The following is a 19,771-nucleotide window of genomic DNA, read 5'->3' as shown; positions in this document are numbered from 1 at the left end:
ACAGTGGCAATTTATAAATATTGGAGAAAATATTAACCTTTATTTATTTATTTAATATAATTTATTATCAAATTAGCTAACATACAGTGTGTACAGAGTGCTCTTGGTTTTTGGGGTAGATTTCCATGATTCACCGCTTATGTACAACACCCAGTGCTCATCCCAACAAGTGCCCTTCTCAATGCCCATCACCCATTTTCCCCTCTCCCTCACCCCCCCATCAACCCTCAGTTTATTCTCTGTATTTAAGAGTCTCTTATGGTGTGCCTCCTTCCCTCTCTGTTTGTAACTATTTTTTCCCCTTCCCCAAAATATTAGCTTTTAGATCTAATTTTAACAAGGATAGCTCTCATTAGGATTGGTATATTTCAAATATTTTGTTATTGCAGTTTGTGAGATACACCAGTAGTGACTATGTGTGATTCCTTTGGCTCACTTCTGGGATTACGAAAAATATTGCACATTTTAGTTCACTCATCTTTAAGTAGGTTGAAGGAATAATTTTAATAATTTATAAATTTCCTATTATGGCATCACAATGAGACCCTTTTCAATTTCTAAGGAAAACATACCTTTCAAAATCTCTCCTTTTTCATCATGAGAGTCACTTGTGGAGATTGGGTAACTTAGATTCTGAACTGATATGATTTATGCTACTTAGTAAGTAGGCCTCATCCCTGTTCCTGAAAATTGCTCTCAGGTAGCTCTGAGATGGCTCTGGGATGATCTGATATGGGGGAAATATTTTGTGTTCAAGGGATATGCAACACTTTTGTTAAATGTGCCTTTATTTAGTTCCATGAGATAATTAAGAATTCAAGAGTGTGTAGGGCAACACAAATTAGTGCTCTTTCATAGCTGGGAACTGTAGCAGTAAACTGTGAACTATGCCTCAATTCAATTGAAGAAAGGGCATTTTAGTTTTTAAAAAAGAATTTACTTATTTAAAACAATTTTCTTTTTTTTTTTTTTTTACGTTTTTTTATTTTTGAGACAGAGAGAGACAGAGCATGAACGGGGGAGGGGCAGACAGAGAGGGAGACACGGAATCGGAAGCAGGCTCCAGGCTCTGAGCCATCAGCCCAGAGCCTGACGCGGGGCTTGAACTCACGGTCTGTGAGATCATGACCTGAGCTGAAGTCGGACGCCTAACCGACCGAGCCACCCAGGCTCCCCTAAAACAATTTTCTTTTTAGTTTAAGTAATCTCTACACCCAACATGGGGCTCAAACTCATGACCCCAAGATCAAGAGTCACATGCTTTTTGGACTGAGCCACACAAGCACCCTGCATTTAGTTTCTAAATGCTTTTGCCTTCATGGGAAACTGTGTTGCAATACATAGAATAAACAGAATGTCATGTGATACAATTGTCTGGCATGGGGAAAGGAGAGAGGAAATAATATTGAGCAAGATTCTGAGGGGAGATTATGTAAAATATTGAAGCTTATCTGAGGAGAGATTATTTGTCTGAGATTATTTAAAATACTGAAGCTTAAAAGAAAATTTGGAAATACCAATTGGCCTGAAACTGTCAAGCATTTTTGGAGGTTGGCATTAGGAATACATTCCAGAATCAGAGTGATACATATTTTAAATGCCTAGGAGAGCAGTAGATAATTAACACCCTAATATCACACAGAAAAAAATATTTTTGTTTGGGCACTGGGTTTCTTTTAGAAAATATTTCTGATTAAGTAAATTATTGTACAACCATATGATGGATTACTACATAACTGTAAGAAATAAATTGGAAAGCTATGTACTTATATGAAATGATTTCAAGATACAATGAATGAAAAAAGAAAGATGCAGAATATGGTATATTGTATACTTACATTTATGTATTAACGTGCGGGAGAACATTTATAAAAATTTGCTGCACTACACAAAACATCTCTGGAATGATACACACAAAAACGTAATACTTATTTCTCTCGGGATAAATGTGTTATTGAAACAAGACAGGGAGAGAATATGCGTTATGTACCTCTTCAATTTTGGAGCTACATGAATATATATCTATTTAAAAACAACTGTAGATTCAAAAAAGAAAGGTTCGCAAAACGTTTATAAGCATTTGGTGCATTTCCACGGGAAAACCTCTGGGTGTCGCTGTAGGTCAAAAAAGTGAGAGAAAAAGCATTTGGGAGTCTCTTAGAGGGTAACTTCCTGCTCAAACCAGCCACATAGAGGACACCGGTACTGATTCGGATACAGAAAACAAAAGCAGGAAAAGCGACCCTACCCGGGATTTTGCCATCCACAGAGGGCTTAATTCTCCTCCCATCCAAAAAGCAGAGCCACCGTGAAGGGAGACAGGATGAGGCCGAGGCCGAGCGCAGAAAGGAGCAGCCCAGCGCGGTGGCGGCAGGTATTGTTGCCCTTCCTGCTGTCTTTGTTCCGCGGGGCTCTTCCAGATCAAATCCGCTATTCAATTCCCGAAGAGCTGGCCAAAAACTCGGTGGTAGGAAACCTCGCCAAGGATCTGGGGCTCAGTGTCCGGGATTTGCCAGCCCGGAAGCTGCGGGTTAGTGCGGAGAAAGAATATTTCACTGTAAACCCTGAGAGTGGGGACTTACTTGTGAGTGACAGAATAGACCGAGAGCAGATATGCGGAAAGAAGCCTCTGTGTATTCTGGATTTCGATACTGTCGCTGAAAACCCACTAAATATTTTCCATGTAGCAGTAATAGTACAGGATATAAATGACAATACCCCGCTATTCAAACAGAATAATATTGATTTAAAAATTGGAGAATCCACTAAGCCAGGTAAAACATTTCCACTAGACCCGGCCCTGGATTCAGATGCTGGCCCAAATTCACTGCAAAGATACCATCTTAATGACAATGAACACTTTGATCTCATAGAGAAACAGGCTCCAGATGGACGTAAATATCCTGAGTTGGTTCTGAAACATTCACTAGACAGAGAAGAACAGAATCTCCATCAATTGGTTCTAACAGCTGTGGATGGTGGAGACCCACCCCAAAGCGGCACCGCTCAGATCCAAATCCAAGTGACCGATGCCAACGATAATGCCCCAGTTTTCATCCAGGACGTGTACAAGGTCAGCCTGCAGGAAGGTGTACCTCTGGGCTTCTCCGTGCTTCAAGTAACGGCCACTGATCAGGATGAGGGCGTCAACGCAGAAATCACCTACTCCTTTCATCATGTGGATGAACTAGTGGAACAGTTTTTTAACTTAGATAAAAGAACAGGTGAAATCACAACAAAGGATAATTTTGATTTTGAAATTGCTAATAGTTACACTCTCAGTGTAGAAGCAAAAGATCATGGAGATCTAGCAGCCTATTGCAGTATCCAAGTTGAAATTCTCGATGAGAATGATTGTGCACCTGAAATGGTTATTACTTCGGTATTTACTCCACTACCAGAAGATTCACCACCAGGAACTGTGATCGCCTTGATAAAAACAAGAGATAGAGACTCTGGAGAAAATGGAGAAGTTTACTGCCGCATCTTGGGAAAGGCCGCGTTTATATTGAAATCTTACTCCAAGAACTATTACAAGCTAGTGACAGACGGGCCCCTGGACCGGGAGGAGAATCCAGAATATAACATCACTATAATGGCCACCGACAGAGGTAAGCCGCCCCTCTCCTCTAGTATAAACATCACTCTGCACATCGCAGATGTCAACGACAACGCGCCAGTTTTCGAACAGGTTTTCTATTTGGTTCACATTGCCGAGAACAACCCTCCAGGAGCCTCCATCGCCCAAGTCAGAGCCTCCGACCCCGACCTAGGGCCCAACGGCCGCGTCTCCTACTCCATCGTGGCCAGCGACCTGGAGCCGCGGGCGCTGGCGTCCTACGTGTCCGTGAGCGCGCAGAGCGGCGTGGTGTTCGCGCAGCGCGCCTTCGACCACGAGCAGCTGCGCGCCTTCGAGCTGACGGTGCAGGCCCGCGACCAGGGCTCGCCCGCGCTCAGCGCCAACGTGAGCCTGCGCGTGTTGGTGGGCGACCGCAACGACAACGCGCCTAGGGTGCTGTACCCGGCGCTGGGGCCCGACGGCTCGGCGCTCTTCGACACGGTGCCGCGCGCCGCGCAGCCCGGCTACCTGGTCACCAAGGTGGTGGCGGTGGACGCCGACTCGGGACACAATGCGTGGCTGTCGTACCACGTGCTGCAGGCCAGCGAGCCCGGACTCTTCAGCCTGGGGCTGCGCACGGGCGAGGTGCGCACTGCGCGTGCTTTGGGCGACAGGGACGCGGCCCGCCAGCGCCTGCTGGTCGCCGTGCGGGACGGGGGACAGCCGCCCCTCTCTGCCACCGCCACGCTGCACCTGGTTTTCGCCGACAGCCTGCGAGAAGTACTGCCGGATGTCAGCGACCGCCCGGAGCCCTCTGACCCCCAGGCCGAGCTGCAGTTTTACCTGGTGGTGGCTTTGGCCTTGGTCTCGGTGCTCTTCCTCCTTGCGGTGATTCTGGCGGTGGCTCTGCGCCTGCGCCGCTCCCCCAGCCCTGCTGCCTGGGGCTGCTTTCAGTCAGGCCTCCGTTCCAAATCTGGACCTGGGGTTCTCCCCGATTACAGTGAGGGGACTTTGCCTTATTCCTACAATCTGTGCGTTGCTTCACAGTTAGCTAAGACAGAGTTTAATTTTCTTAATGTCACCCCGGAAGTGACTCCCTCTCAGGATCTCCTCTGTGAAGATGCCGGTTGGTTACCAAATACAAATCATGAAGGCGCTGGGGTCCCATTTGCATCAGATACTATTCTAAAGGTGAGTTTTAATTTACTTCGCTAGTTTTCACTTTGGGTTTCAATGTTTGTTAACAAATCACCTTACTGGCGTAGAAATCACTATTTCATATTTTGTCTTGTGGGTTCAATTTAGGCAGTTTTCTGCCTTAGTTATCTTAATCTTATCTAAACAAATTTTTAACATAGGTTTTCTCTCTGATGTGTGAGATTTATTTGTCCATAATTACAAGCCTTTACTACACGAAATAGTTTCTGCTTCATCTTTATATTACTTTCCTCTGAAATTTCATTACTACTGGGATCTTAAGCTATTCCTTTTACCCTACAGATCTTTATTACTCAGATTTTAGTTTTACTTCCTCTTAGAATTATAGCACTTCAGAGTAAAGAGAGCTTTCCATGTTCCTCGTTTGGGAAAACTGGGAACCAAAAAGAAAATTTTACCCAGTGTCATGGCTTGTCAACAGCAGGGCATGGGTAGGACTGAATTGTAGACCTCCCTTCTAAGTATCTTTTCAAGCTTAATGTCTTGAGATCTCAGATCTGTTTTTAAAGGATAAGCAGGGGCGCCTGGGTGGCGCAGTCGGTTAAGCGTCCGACTTCAGCCAGGTCACGATCTCGCGGTCCGTGAGTTCGAGCCCCACGTCAGGCTCTGGGCTGATGGCTCGGAGCCTGGAGCCTGTTTCCGATTCTGTGTCTCCCTCTCTGTCTGCCCCTCCCCCGTTCATGCTCTGTCTCTCTCTGTCCCAAAAATAAAAAAAAAATAAAAAAATAAAGGATAAGCAACATTTGAGGCCTGTAGTATCTGTTATTAAGAGTGTGTTTATGGGGGTGCCTGGGTGGCTCAGTCAGTCAGTGTCTGACTCTTGATTTTGGCTCAGGTCATGATCTCATGATTCATGAGATTGAGCCCTGTCAGTGTGGAGCCTTCTTGGGATTCTCTCTTTCTCTGCATTTCCCTACTCATGCTCTACCTCTCTCATAAATAAATAAACTTTAAAAAAGAATGTATTTAATAAGTGGGAGAAATCGTTCTCTCTCATGCATATAACAAATTGCTTTTGTGAAAAATTGTACAATGAGAAAAATTTTGCAAATTATACTCACACTGTTTACCTAAAACTTTCTTTTTTGAATTTTCTAATTATAGATATAAAATCTCTTCGTGTTGTTTCTTTTCCCATGGAGGTGTCATTAGGGAAAAAATTGCTTTTCTCAGTGGACTCTCTGAAATGTCCCTTTGTTTTCAATCGTGAGGCTTTTTTTCCTGCTACCATGTAAAGGTGATAGCATTTAATATCCGTCTCAGCATAGAAAGGGCACCTGCCTGCTCACTAAGGATCTGGACATGCTTTTCTGCCTAGGTGATGAATGAAAGCCCTTTTCTTCAGTCACTACACTGACTTCCCCAAGAGTCTGTCAGTGTAAAATGCCATAACTCCAATTTAGACATGATAATAGGGAAATATAAATAATGTGTAGTTAACCCAACTCAGACTCTTAGTCTGATATAGTGGAGCTGCCAAACTCTTATTGTGAAAGTCTGGGAACTTTCTTAAAGACCTCAAGTAGCAAAATGGACCCTTTATTTTCTGTTTACAACATCTAATACAATTTGCTTGAATCAGTAGGCCTTTATGCAATGGTGCGATGAGAGCTAGGTTTGTTTCCTGGACATTCTTATCCATAGTAGGTATGTTTTCATAAATATATCCTAATAAAAAGATGAAATTTTAAAGCCTACAAAATTAAGAATTCTAATGTCCTAATTTAATGGACTCAGTTTAGGTAAGAGGTAAATAAAGGACATAGACTCAATGGCACGTTAAATAAAACTTCTAAAGAAATAAAAATGTAATAATTATATTGATCTCAAGGTTTGTGGAAGTCCTTTGATATTTCAGAATTAAATCTTAAATATGAGTAATGTCACTTGTCAATAGGTTAAGCAATAATTCTTCAAAATAATAATTCAAAATGTATTAAGCAATAATACAGCAAAATTATTAGAAATAAGATATAATTAAACATTTATGAAATAAAAACAGAATTGGTGTAGTAACTGGTTAGGACTCTGAGCGTCGCTGTTCACCAAAGTGGAAAAGCTGCCCGCTGACGGCGACCTGACTCTGCTCCTTCCGCCCTAAACAAACACAGACCAGAGAAATTTGGGGAAAAGCCTCGCGTTTCTGTCAAGTAATGTGTTTCCTTTGACTTGAAAGAAATAAGGATACATCAGGCTGGAATTAGGACTAAGGAAACTGGTCGGAGAGAAGGAAATGGCGGATACACTGAGGGGTTGGGGCTGCATAGAGCCGCTCCTGCTCCTCCTGCTCCTGGAGACGTTATGGAGAGCTGGAGCCGGGCCGATCCGCTACTCGGTGCTGGAGGAGCTGGACAAAGGCTCCTTCGTGGGCAGCATCGCCAAGGACCTGGGTCTGGAGCCCCGGGAGCTGGCGGAGCGTGGCGTCCGCATCGTCTCCAGAGGTAGGACGCGGCTCTTTTCTCTGAACCCGCGAAGCGGCAGTTTGGTCACCGCAGGCAGGATAGACCGGGAGGAGCTCTGTGCTCAGAGCGCACGGTGTGTGGTGAGTTTTAACATCTTGCTTGAGAATAACATGAAAATTTATGGAGTAGAAATAGAAATAATAGATATTAATGATAACTTTCCACGTTTCCGGGATGAGGAAGTAAAAGTAAAAGTTAATGAAAATGCGGCTACGGGAACTCGGTTAGCGCTTCCTTTCGCTCGAGACGCGGATGTGAGTATGAACTCTCTCCAGAGTTATAAGCTCAGCCCCAATATGCACTTCTCTCTGGAGCAGAAAAGCGGAACTGATGGACAAAAATATCCGGAGCTGGTACTGGAACGGCCCTTGGACCGCGAGAAAGTAGCTGTCCACGACCTTCTTCTCACAGCTTTAGATGGTGGAGACCCCATACTCTCTAGTAGTATGCACATACACGTGGTGGTTCTCGACGCAAATGATAATGCACCTCTCTTCACTCAATCTGAGTACAGAGTGACTGTTCCAGAGAACATACCTGTAGGCTCTCGGCTGCTTACACTAACCGCCACGGATCCAGATGAGGGAGTAAACGGGGAATTAACATACTCTTTTCGCAATGAAGAAGATAAGATTTCAGAGACTTTCCAACTTGATTCCAGCCTGGGTGAAATCTCAACTCTGCAATCACTGGATTATGAAGAATCCAGATTCTACCTCATGGAAGTGGTAGCTCAGGATGGAGGTGCTCTTCTTGCCAGTGCTAAGGTATTGGTGACAGTACAGGATGTGAATGACAATGTCCCAGAAGTGATCCTCACATCCCTTGCTAGTTCCGTCTCTGAAGACTGTCCTCCTGGAACTGTAATTGCACTGTTTAGTGTACATGATGGTGATTCTGGAGAGAATGGTGAGATTGTGTGTTCTATCCCCAGGAACTTGCCCTTTAAATTGGAAAAGTCAGTTGATAATTATTATCACTTATTGACAACGAAAGCCCTGGACAGAGAAGAGATCTCAGATTATAACATCACAATAACTGTCATTGACAGTGGAAACCCACCCCTGTCTACAGAAAGCCACATCTCCCTGAATGTGGCAGACATCAATGACAACCCTCCTGTCTTCCCTCACACCTCATACTCCACCTACATCCTGGAAAACAATCCCAGAGGCATCTCAATTTTATCTGTGACTGCACACGACCCCGACAGTGGCAACAACGCCAAGATCACTTACTCTCTGGCTGAGGATATGTTTCAAGGAATGTCTCTGTCTACCTATGTCTTCATCAACTCCAATACAGGCATCCTGTATGCTCTGGGCTCTTTTGACTATGAACAAGTTAAAGATCTGCAGCTGTGGGTAATGGCCAGTGACAGTGGAGACCCTCCACTTAGTAGCAACATGTCACTGAGCCTGTTTGTGCTGGATCAGAATGACAATGCCCCTGAAATCCTGTACCCCAGCATTCCCACTGATGGCTCCACTGGTGTGGAGCTGGCTCCCCGATCCGCAGAGCCCGGATACCTAGTGACCAAGGTGGTGGCGGTGGACAGAGACTCTGGCCAGAATGCCTGGCTGTCCTACCATCTGCTCAAGGTCAGCGAGCCAGGACTTTTCACGGTGGGGCTACACACGGGTGAGGTGCACACTGCACGGGCCCTGCTGGACAGAGACGCGCTCAAGCAGAGCTTAGTGGTGGTGGTCCAGGATCATGGCCAGCCCCCTCTTTCAGTTACTGTCACACTCACTGTGGCTGTAGCTGACAGTATCCCAGATGTCCTGGCTGACCTGGACAGCCTCAAGCCCTCATCCTATGCTGACGACTCCAGTCTCACACTGTACCTTGTGGTGGCAGTGGCTATAGTCTCCTGTGTCTTCCTCGCCTTTGTCATCGTGCTACTGGCACTCAGGCTGAGACGCTGGCACTCTTCAAGTCAGCTCCAGGCATCAGGAAGCAGGTTGGCTGGCATGCCCACCTCGCATTTTGTGGGTGTGGACGGGGTGCGAGCTTTCCTGCAGACTTATTCCCATGAGGTCTCCCTCACAGCAGACTCCCGGAATAGTCACATGATCTTCCCCCAGCCCAACTATGCAGACACACTCATCAGTCAGGAGAGCTGTGGGAAAAGCGAGCCTCCTCTGATATCTGAGAAGATAAATGTAAACGAAGAGCTAGGAGTTGTACAGGTGAGGGTTTTTTTTTTTTTCCGGTATCATTGCTTGTAGCATTTTTTTCATTTGTTTCCTCAATCATTTGTCTGCCATATTCAAAGTTGGTTAATTATACAAATAATCAGTGTATGTTTTATTTAGAGATTGACTTGATTTAATTTGATGATGCTCTCTTCATTTGTTTTCAAATTATATTTTGGGTTTAATGTCTTTTTTTTCAATACATGAAATTTCTAGACAATCTAGCTGATATCCATAGTCTTAAAATAAATGAAACATGATCGCTTTACCCAAAGACTTTCTTATACAACTGTTATGTTTTTTTAATGTTTATTTATTTTGAGAGGAGGGGAGGTGCAGAGGAGAGGGATAGAGAGAATCCCAAGCAGGCTCCATGCTTTCAGTGCAGAGCCCGATGCAGGGCTCTAACTCACAAACTATGAGACCATGACCAGAGACAAAGTCAAGAGTCAAATACTGAACCAACTAAGCCACCCAGCTGCCCCAGAATTGTTATTATGTTAATAGAAGAGTTGTTTGATTAGTCCAAATTGTTACATGTAATGTTCTCTTTTGAACATTAGTGTAAACACCAATGGTGAATATGTTTTGGAAGAATAGTGTACAGCATTGAAGTTTTAGTATACTGTTTGTATAAGGAAATAATTTACAGTATTTTCATAAATCAGTGGAGGAATATAGTAAACTACATGAAAAAAATAAAAAACATTAAATTTATAGTCTGTGGTGTTCTCAAGTCTGGAAACTTTGGGTTAATCTATGTAATTACTGGACATGTGTATTTGTTGAGAGAAAAAATCAGTGAGAAAGAGCCTTAGAACTTTATTTTCTGATGCAGTTTAAAATCTCCAAAGAATTATATTTTGCTACATTCATTAAATACACCATTAATATGCCATTACACCTGGAATCATGTGGTTACAGCTAACCTCTTCACTTTTTAGAATCAATATCTACTTGAATGTTTGCATTTATTCAAGTGTCAGTACAATTCTGCTTTATTACTAGACTCTAAGATTTGTGGTTTTTAAAATTATTTATTATTTTTTGAGCGAGCGAGAGAGAGAGCATGAGCAGGGGAAGGGTAGAGGGAGAGGAGGAGAGAATATTAAGCAGGCTTCATGCCCAGCATGGAGCCAGACATGCTGGGCTTGATCTCATGACTGTGAGATCATGACCTGAGCCAAAATCAAGAGTCAGACACTTAACCGACTGAGCCACCCAGGCACCCCAGACTCTAAGATTTGTACTTGGAAAATCAATTCAACATAAAAATTGTTTAAAATTTTGAAATTCACAGGCTCATCTTAAATTAATAATCCTTCTTAATGAAATATGGGTATTTCATTGGGTATTAAAATTCATGAGTGTGTGTTGCTTAAGAAGAACTACCCTTTTGGGGCACCTGGGTGGCTCAGTTGATTAAGCTTCCAACTTCAGCTCAGGTCATGATCTCCCAGTTCATGAGTTCAAGCCGCACATCTGGCTCTGTGCTGACAGCTCAGAGCCTGAAACCTGCTTCAGATTCTGTGTTTCCCTCTCACTGTCTCTGTCCCATCCACTCTATCTCAGTCTCTCTCAAAAATGAATAAACATTAAACAAAAATTTTTTTAAAAAGAACTACCCTTTTCATTTTTGATATCTGATTTAATGAAGATGATTTTCAGATGCTTCTCTTTAAATTTTTCAAATACTGTACTTTGTCAGCTGCAAAGTATGAATAAATAGGGGAAATGGCAATAAAATATTACAAATGGGATAGTAGGCTACATTACCTGACCAAACAAATGGTTTATTGTTACATGTGGGAACCTATGACTACTTAATTTTTATTTTTTAAATATTTATTTGAAGGGCATCTAATTAATTTTTATCTGGACAATTCTGGTAACAGTGTAAAATGTGCAGATTCACTGAACAGCGAATACATCCAAAGAGTAACAAGAATCCATATGATGGAGGATGGAGACTGATACCATTCACTCTTACAAGAAAACTCATTTTTTCATTATATTTTATAATAAATATTATTTTTTCTTTTCATTATATTTTAATGAAGATGTTATAGACTTTGGATATGTGTCCTGAGTAAACCTCTATAAACTTCAATAGACTTTATATAATGAAATGCTTGGTCCAACACTCTGAGTGTATATACTGTGTATACTCCATATTCTTTGAAATATTTGAATCTTTAGTTTCACATGTGCTCTGAAAAGATAACTGTCCTATACTAATTTAAGTGTTCACACCATATTGTTCAGTCATGTTTTGGAGCAAAGTCTCGAATCTGTTTTTTATGTTTGTATGAAGTAGAGATGTCCATGAGTTTCTGTCTAGAATCCTGAATACAATGAACAGTTTAAGATGTCTAATGCTATTCCACTATGAGTTCAGCATTGCTATACATCCGCTAAGTTTTAGAGTGACAACGTATTGTGTAGGTTAAAAAAGTTTCTTTATGAAGATTTCTAGTTTGGAAATGGAATTAAACCTGTAAGACCTATCAGAAACATAAAATTGACATGCTTATTTAAAGGCAAGAATGTCAGTAACAAAGGGTTGGGATGATCTTATAGTAACGTTGGGACCAAAAAAAGTGGACGACATAGATTACTTTCTTTAGAATATGTGATTATAAGGACTCATACTTCACTCCCCAAATTCGAATAACTCACCATTGCTAAGTTACTTGAGAAGAAACAGTACCATTAGAGACAATGGTAAAGTAGTGTGGAAAAATAAAATCAGAGGAATAGTTTTTGAATCCTAGTCATTTGAAAGTAGACACTTGGAAACTAACAAGGAATTTCTTCTTGCTTCTTACCATACTCCTGTTTTATAAGAATAATCAGTCTCTTTGCTTACATATCAATTATTTGGGGGGGTAAGGTGACAATGATAATATAGAAGGAAGTGAAACACAAGATAAAACTAAAAGCTCTGATATTTGTAACATTTTTAAGTTAGAAAAAAAGAAAATAGAGTGGAGTAGTAACAATACATATCAAGCTGATATTTCAAGAATTTTCATATTACACTTTCTGCTGCACCACCACTACTTTCATTTGTGTCATTTTCTACATATTATTTGCTTTGGTCTTCAATTTTACTAAGTAACACAAGGAAGATGTTATTATAGCCATTTTATGAAAATGGAAATGAAAAGCACTACGATGCCAATGTCTTCAGCAAGTTACCTCTGCTCTTTGAGGAGTAAAAATGACTTGATTTAGATGGATAAAGCTCAGGTTCAAATAAAATCACAGCCAGACCAAAGATATAGTGAATATTTAAAATGTTAAAATCCTTGTAAAATGAGAAAAATGAGCATCTGTATCAGGACACAGTAGAATTTTCTTCTAACCCACTCCTTACTTGGAGCTGATGTAGTAACCACTACTGCAGTTCTGCAGCCCAGACGCGGGGTGCCGCTGTTGGCTAGTACTGAGCGAAGTATCAGCTTCTGGCGCAAAGGAATCGCCAGCCCACCGCGGAACCGCGAGAATTGGACACTCTGCCTCTGGCTCTGTGACGCTAAGATATTTGTTAGAACCCGCCTGCCAAGACAAATCAAGGAGTTGCTCCTGCTCGGAGAATTCTTGGGATGATTTAGCGACCATAGCTCTTCAGAGTCAGAAAGGCAAAGGCGCTGAAAGCGGGATGAACGATCACTTGGGATTGAAGGGCCCGGCTGGGCGGAGACAAATGCTGTTTCTCTCTTTGCTGTCTTTGTTCTGCCCGGTGATCTCGGAGCAAATCCTCTATACTATTCCGGAGGAGCTGGCCAGGGGCTCGCTTGTGGGAAACCTCGCCAAGGATCTGGGGGTTGGCGTTGGAGATTTGCCTGCTCGAAACCTGCGTGTTAGTGCACAGAAGAAACTGTTTACAGTGAGTACCGAGAATGGGGACTTACTTGTTAGTGACCGTATAGACCGAGAGCAGATTTGTGGTGAGAAGTCGACATGTGTTCAAGAATTCGAATTGGTGGCCGAAAAGCCTTTGAACTTCTTTCATGTAAGTGTGGTAATTCAGGATGTCAATGACAATCCACCAACCTTTAGCCAAAATATCACTGAATTGGAAATCAGTGAACTGGCCGTAACTGGAGCCTCCTTTGCCCTGGAACCCGCGCAAGATTCAGATGTAGGTGTCAATTCCCTGCAGCAGTACTATCTCAGTCCCAACCCACACTTCTCTTTGATCCAGAAGGAGAACCCAGATGGCAGTAGGTACCCAGAACTGGTAGTGAAGACTCCCCTGGACAGGGAAGAGCAGTCACGCCACCACCTGGTCCTCACGGCTGTGGATGGGGGTGACCCAGCCAGAAGCTGCACTACCCAGATCATGGTGATTGTGGCAGATGCAAATGATAATGCACCAGTGTTCACCCAGGACATTTACAGGGTCAGTGTTCCAGAGAACCTGCCTGTGGGCTCCTCTGTACTAAGAGTGATGGCCACTGACTTGGATGAAGGGGTCAATGCTGTGATCACCTACACTTTCATCAACATTGGTAGGGCAGTGAGACAGCTGTTCAAACTGGACAGTACAACAGGGGAACTCACCACTGGCGGAGGACTGGACTTTGAAGAGAGAGCGAGCTACACAATTGGGGTGGAAGCAAAGGATGGTGGACATCACACAGCACACTGTAAAGTACAAATAGATATTTTGGATGAAAACGACAATACACCAGAGATAACCCTGGATTCTGAATCTAAACATATTCTAGAAGATGCTGAGTTGGGGACTGTTGTTGCCCTGATCAAAACCTATGACCTCGATTCTGGATTTAATGGGGAAGTTTTCTGCCAACTAAAAGGAAAGTTCCCATTTAAAATAGTTCAAGATACAAAAAACACATACAAGTTGGTCACAGATGGAGCCCTAGATCGAGAGCAGACTCCGGAATACAATATTACCATCACAGTCACCGACAGGGGAAGGCCAGCCCTCTCCTCCAACAGAAGTGTCATCTTGAACATTGCTGATGTCAATGACAATGCTCCTGTTTTCCACCAGGGCTCTTACGTGGTCCACGTGGCAGAAAACAACCCGCCCGGAGCTTCTATTTTCCAAGTCAGCGCTTCCGACCCCGACCTGGGACCCAACGGCCACGTCTCCTACTCCATCGTGGCCAGCGACCTGGAGCCGCGGGCGCTGGCGTCCTACGTGTCCGTGAGCGCGCAGAGCGGCGTGGTGTTCGCGCAGCGCGCCTTCGACCACGAGCAGCTGCGCGCCTTCGAGCTGACGGTGCAGGCCCGCGACCAGGGCTCGCCCGCGCTCAGGGCCAACGTGAGCCTGCGCGTGTTGGTGGGCGACCGCAACGACAACGCGCCTAGGGTGCTGTACCCGGCGCTGGGGCCCGACGGCTCGGCGCTCTTCGACACGGTGCCGCGCGCCGCGCAGCCCGGCTACCTGGTCACCAAGGTGGTGGCGGTGGACGCCGACTCGGGACACAATGCGTGGCTGTCGTACCACGTGCTGCAGGCCAGCGAGCCTGGACTCTTCAGCCTGGGGCTGCGCACGGGCGAGGTGCGCACTGCGCGTGCTTTGGGCGACAGGGACGCGGCCCGCCAGCGCCTGCTGGTTGCGGTGCGGGATGGAGGACAGCCGCCCCTTTCCGCAACTGTCACGCTGCTCCTGGTTTTCGCAGACAGCCTACAAGAGGCGCTGCCGGAAGTCAGCGACCGCCCGGAGCCCTCTGACCCCCAGGCTGAGCTGCAGTTTTACCTGGTGGTGGCCTTGGCCTTGATCTCAGTGCTGTTTCTCCTAGCAGTGATTCTAGCGGTTGCGCTGAGCCTGCAACGCTCCTCCCGCCCTTCCTCCTGGAGCTGCTTTAAGACTGATGTCTGCTCCAAGACTGGATCTGGGGTTATTCCCAACTTTAGCGAAGGGACTTTGCCTTATTCTTACAATCTATGTGCTGCCTCACATTCCTCAGAGACTGAGTTTAAATTTCTCAGTATAAAGCCTGAAAATGGTCCATCACAAGATCTTCTATGTAATGAAGCCTCTTGGTTTGAAAGTGCCAATAATGATAATCGCAAAACGACTTCTAATTCAGTCAATTTGCAACAGGTGAGTTACATCAAAATCTTTTATTTCTATAAGTATAATTAGGTTATAGATAAAAAGTATACAGGCTAACTATACCCTGATTTTATTGTGTTTTATTGATTTTTCTGGGCATCGTTTGTGTGTGAGGGGTGTTAGAATTTTTTTGTTCATTTATCTGTGTTGCAGTCTTTCATATAAAGTGGCCTTGTGATGTCTTGACATTTTTGTTAAATCTAAAATTACATATCATGAAACATTTTTGATATATTAGCATCACCCTGTCATTGGGAAACCTTATATAATTAAACACAAATGTAGGCACTTAAGTGGTTTACTTAGTTTCAATGCAGTCAGTCCTAAACTATGTTTTGTATATAATATATTAATACAAGTTTTCTCATTGTAGACAATATATTTTCACTTCCTTTTTATGTTTTTATTTTATTTTTACAGTTTTTTTTATTCATTTAAGTAATCCCTACACCCAACATGGGGCTCAAATTCATGACTTGGATATCAAGAGTCACAGGCTACTCTGATTGAGCTAGCCAACTGCCCCCCTTTTCATGATTTTAAAATTATACAGAAATATTGCTTATGCTAGAGCATTTATTAATCTATGTGTTAATAAAATAGATGACATCTAAACGTGGCAATACTTGTAACTGGCAGTAGGTGAATTGGTTCCAAATGTGTAGTTGTTAGTGCCCTTATTGAAAATGGGACAAATAAAAGAGACTCTTAACTATAGAGAAGAAACTGAGGGTTGCTGGAGGGGAAGTGGGGGGGGGATGGGCTAAATGGGTGCTAGATATTAAGGACGGCACTTGTGATGAGCCCTGGGTGTTACATGTAAGTGGTGAATCACTAAAATCTATCCTGAAACTAGTATTACACTATATCTTAACTAACTAGAATTTAAATAAAAATGTGAAACATTAAAAAAATGACAATGGAACAAATATAAATGATGGTGGAATAGAATTCAAATTTACAGAAAAGCATAATCTTATTTCTTTTCTCCAAGGCCGTAAGAGCTCATGGCCCCCCAAAAAATGAGTAGTAAATTCCCGGGAATATATAAAACTATTCAAAATATGCACTTTTATTCTTCTTGGGGAGGGAAATATGAGTGACATCTAAGCAGATTTAGCAGAAATAAGATTCTTTGCATGATGGTTTCACAAAAACGGTGCAGTATTAAGTTAGGACTCTAAGCGTCGCTGTTCACTAATCCCGGCAAGGAAAGTAATGACAACTGAAGTAATATCCTCCAGCACAAAGCAGACCAGACACCATAGCTCTCCAGCTGCGCAGAAATTCTAATCTAAAACGCTTCGCATCTGACCTCTACTTGTTTACGGACCTTGGCTTCTAATTCAGAGAAGCACAAAAAAGTGATTGTGAACCTGCTCCCTCTACTCACAATCCCCAGGAAGTCCTTAAGGAGCCGGTCATGGCAGCTCTGCAAAAGCGCCGGCACCAGAGCGGATTAGTGGTACTCGTTATTCTGCTGGGGATTCTGGGGGGGCTCGGGGCCAGGCAGATCCGTTATTCCATTCCTGAAGAGCTGGACAAAGGTTCCTTCGTAGGAAACATCGCTGACGATCTGGGGCTAGAGCTCCAGGAGCTGGGGGAGCGTGGAGTCCGCATCGTCTCCAGAGATAGGATGCAGCTCTTTTCTCTGAACCTGCGAAGCGGCAACTTGGTCACCGCAGACAGAATAGACCGGGAGGAGCTCTGTGCCCAGACCGCGCAGTGTCTGGTGAGTTTTAACATCCTCATTGAGGATAAACTGAATCTTTATCCCATAGAAGTGGAAATACTGGACATTAATGACAACACACCCCGATTCTTTAGGGAAGAATTAGAAGTGAAAATTCTGGAAAATGCACCCCCATCCTCTCGTTTTCCACTAATGGAAGTCTATGACCTGGATGTGGGAATGAACTCTCTTCAAGGCTTCAAACTCAGCAAGAATAGTCACTTCTCAGTGGACGTGCAGAGTGAAGGTGATAGGCCCAAATACCCGGAGCTGGTGCTTGAGCATGCCCTGGATCGGGAGGGAGATGCCGTTCACCACCTCATCCTTACTGCTGTGGATGGCGGTGAACCTGTCCGCTCAGGCACTGCTCGAATTCTGGTAACTGTCCTAGATGTGAATGACAACGCTCCAGTATTTACTCAGCCTGTCTATCGTGTAAGTGTTCCTGAAAACCTGCCAGTAGGCACACCAGTGTTGTCGGTAAATGCTACTGACCAGGATGAAGGAGTCCACGCGGAAGTAATGTATTCCTTCCTGAGGGTAACAGAAAAGATCTCCAAGATTTTCTGCTTGAATGTTTTCACTGGAGAAATCTCCATCTCTGCAAATTTAGACTATGAGGATTCAAGCTTTTATGAACTGGATGTTGAAGCCAGAGATAGGCCAGGTCTACTTGACAGAGCAAAAGTCTTAATAACTATCTTAGATGTAAATGATAATGTACCAGAAGTGGTAGTTACATCTGGAAGCAGATCAGTTGCTGAAAGTATGCCTCCAGGAACAGTAATCGCTCTTTTTCAAGTATATGATAGAGACTCTGGACTGAATGGCCTGGTAACATGCTCCATCTCAAGAAGTATGCCATTTGAACTGGAAAAATCAGTAGACAATTATTATCGATTAGTGACCAATACAGTACTAGATCGAGAACAGGTATCCTTGTACAACATCACTGTAACAGTCACAGACAAAGGAATTCCACCTCTGTCTACAGAAACACTTATTTACCTAAATGTGGCAGATACCAACGACAACCCACCTGCCTTCCCCCACTCCTCCTATTCTGTCTACATCCCTGAAAACAACCCCAGAGGTGCCTCCATCTTCTCTGTGACTGCACATGACCCGGACAGCCATGAGAATGCCCAAGTCACTTACTCCCTGTCTGAAGACACGCTCCGGGGGGCACCCCTATCCTCCTATGTGTCCATCAACTCTGACACCGGTGTCCTGTATGCCTTGCATTCCTTCGACTATGAGCAATTCCGTGACCTGCAACTGAGAGTGACTGCGCAGGACAGCGGAGACCCACCGCTTAGCAGCAACGTGTCCTTGAGTATATTCATTCTTGACCAGAATGACAACACACCAGAGATCCTGTACCCCGCCCTCCCCACCGACGGTTCCACAGGCGTGGAGCTGGCACCCCGATCGGCAGAGCCCGGCTACCTGGTAACCAAGGTGGTGGCGGTGGATAGAGACTCTGGCCAGAACGCCTGGTTGTCCTACCGCCTGCTCAAGGCCAGCGAGCCAGGGCTTTTCGCGGTGGGGCTGCACACGGGCGAGGTGCGCACAGCGCGGGCCCTGCAGGACAGAGATGCGCTCAAGCAGAGCCTAGTGGTGGCAGTGCAAGACCACGGCCAACCCCCTCTCTCGGCCACCGTCACGCTCACGGTGGCGGTGGCCGACAGCATTCCAGACGTCCTGACTGACCTGGGCAGCATCAGGCCCTCGGCCGACCCTGATGATTCGGATCTCACGCTGTACCTGGTGGTGGCGGTGGCCGCAGTCTCCTGCGTCTTCCTTGCCTTTGTGATCGTGCTGCTGGGACTCAGGCTGAGGCGCTGGCATTCGTCCCGTCTACTCCAGGCTACGGGGGTTGGATTGGCTGGCGTGCCCGCCTCGCGCTTTGTGGGCGTGGACGGAGTGCGCGCTTTTCTGCAGACCTACTCCCGGGAGGTTTCGGTCAGGGCGGACTCCAGGGAGAGTCACGTGATCTTCCCCCAGCCCAACTATGCCGACACGCTTATCAGCGGAGAAAGCTGTGGGAAAAGCGAGCCTCTTTTGATTCAGGAAGATTCAGGTTTTTGTAAAGAGGAAGACTCCCTTGTTCAGGTGAGGTTATTCCTTTTATTGGTTTTATTTGAACAAGAACGTTTAAAATTTTCTTTGATCAGTGCTTAGTTTTCTTAGTCTTTGCAGTGCGTCAATTTTGAGAATTTTTAAAATATCAGTTGAACTCTATTAAATCTTAGTTTCGTCTAATTTCATGAAAAAAATCTTAATGTATGATGCAGATTTTCTTTACCTTTCTGCTGGCAAGCTCTTTCTGCCTTGGGTTTCGTTCATTTCTTTTGTTAGAGAGAGAGAGAGAGAGAGAGAGAGAGAGTGTGTGTGTGTGTGTGTGTGTGTGTGTGTGTGTGTGTTCCTGCCTTGTGACATTTGTGAGATTCTTTTACTTTTCAAAATGTTTTTAATTTATTTTGAGAGAGAAAGTGTTTGAGC

General features: G+C 44.3%; 1 protein-coding gene across 9 annotated transcripts in view; it reads left to right on the top strand.

Annotated features, from left to right (window-relative positions):
* The window catches only part of LOC132675880 (protocadherin gamma-C4), a 176,218-nt gene that overhangs the window by 36,922 nt on the left and 119,525 nt on the right, over positions 1–19,771 (top strand). The window contains exon 1 of one of the 9 annotated variants that reach the window (XM_081790286.1): positions 2,009–4,750. The exons of 6 other annotated variants lie outside the window; for them this stretch is intronic. In XM_081790286.1, coding sequence (XP_081646412.1) covers positions 2,324–4,750 — 2,427 coding nt within the window. In that variant the 5' untranslated portion in view covers positions 2,009–2,323. Of the gene's footprint in view, positions 1–2,008; positions 4,751–6,749; positions 9,432–15,557; positions 19,382–19,771 lie in introns of those variants that run through there. 2 more of the 9 variants (XM_078450208.2, XM_078450192.2) reach the window with 2 other exon arrangements.

This window comes from Panthera onca, chromosome A1 (assembly GCF_046562875.1).
Source record: "Panthera onca isolate mPanOnc1 chromosome A1, mPanOnc1 haplotype 2, whole genome shotgun sequence".
In the NCBI taxonomy this organism is placed as follows: Eukaryota; Metazoa; Chordata; class Mammalia; order Carnivora; family Felidae; genus Panthera; species Panthera onca.
The sequence above is the reverse complement of the archived record's forward strand: the minus strand, read 5'-3'. Positions and strand labels throughout refer to the sequence as shown.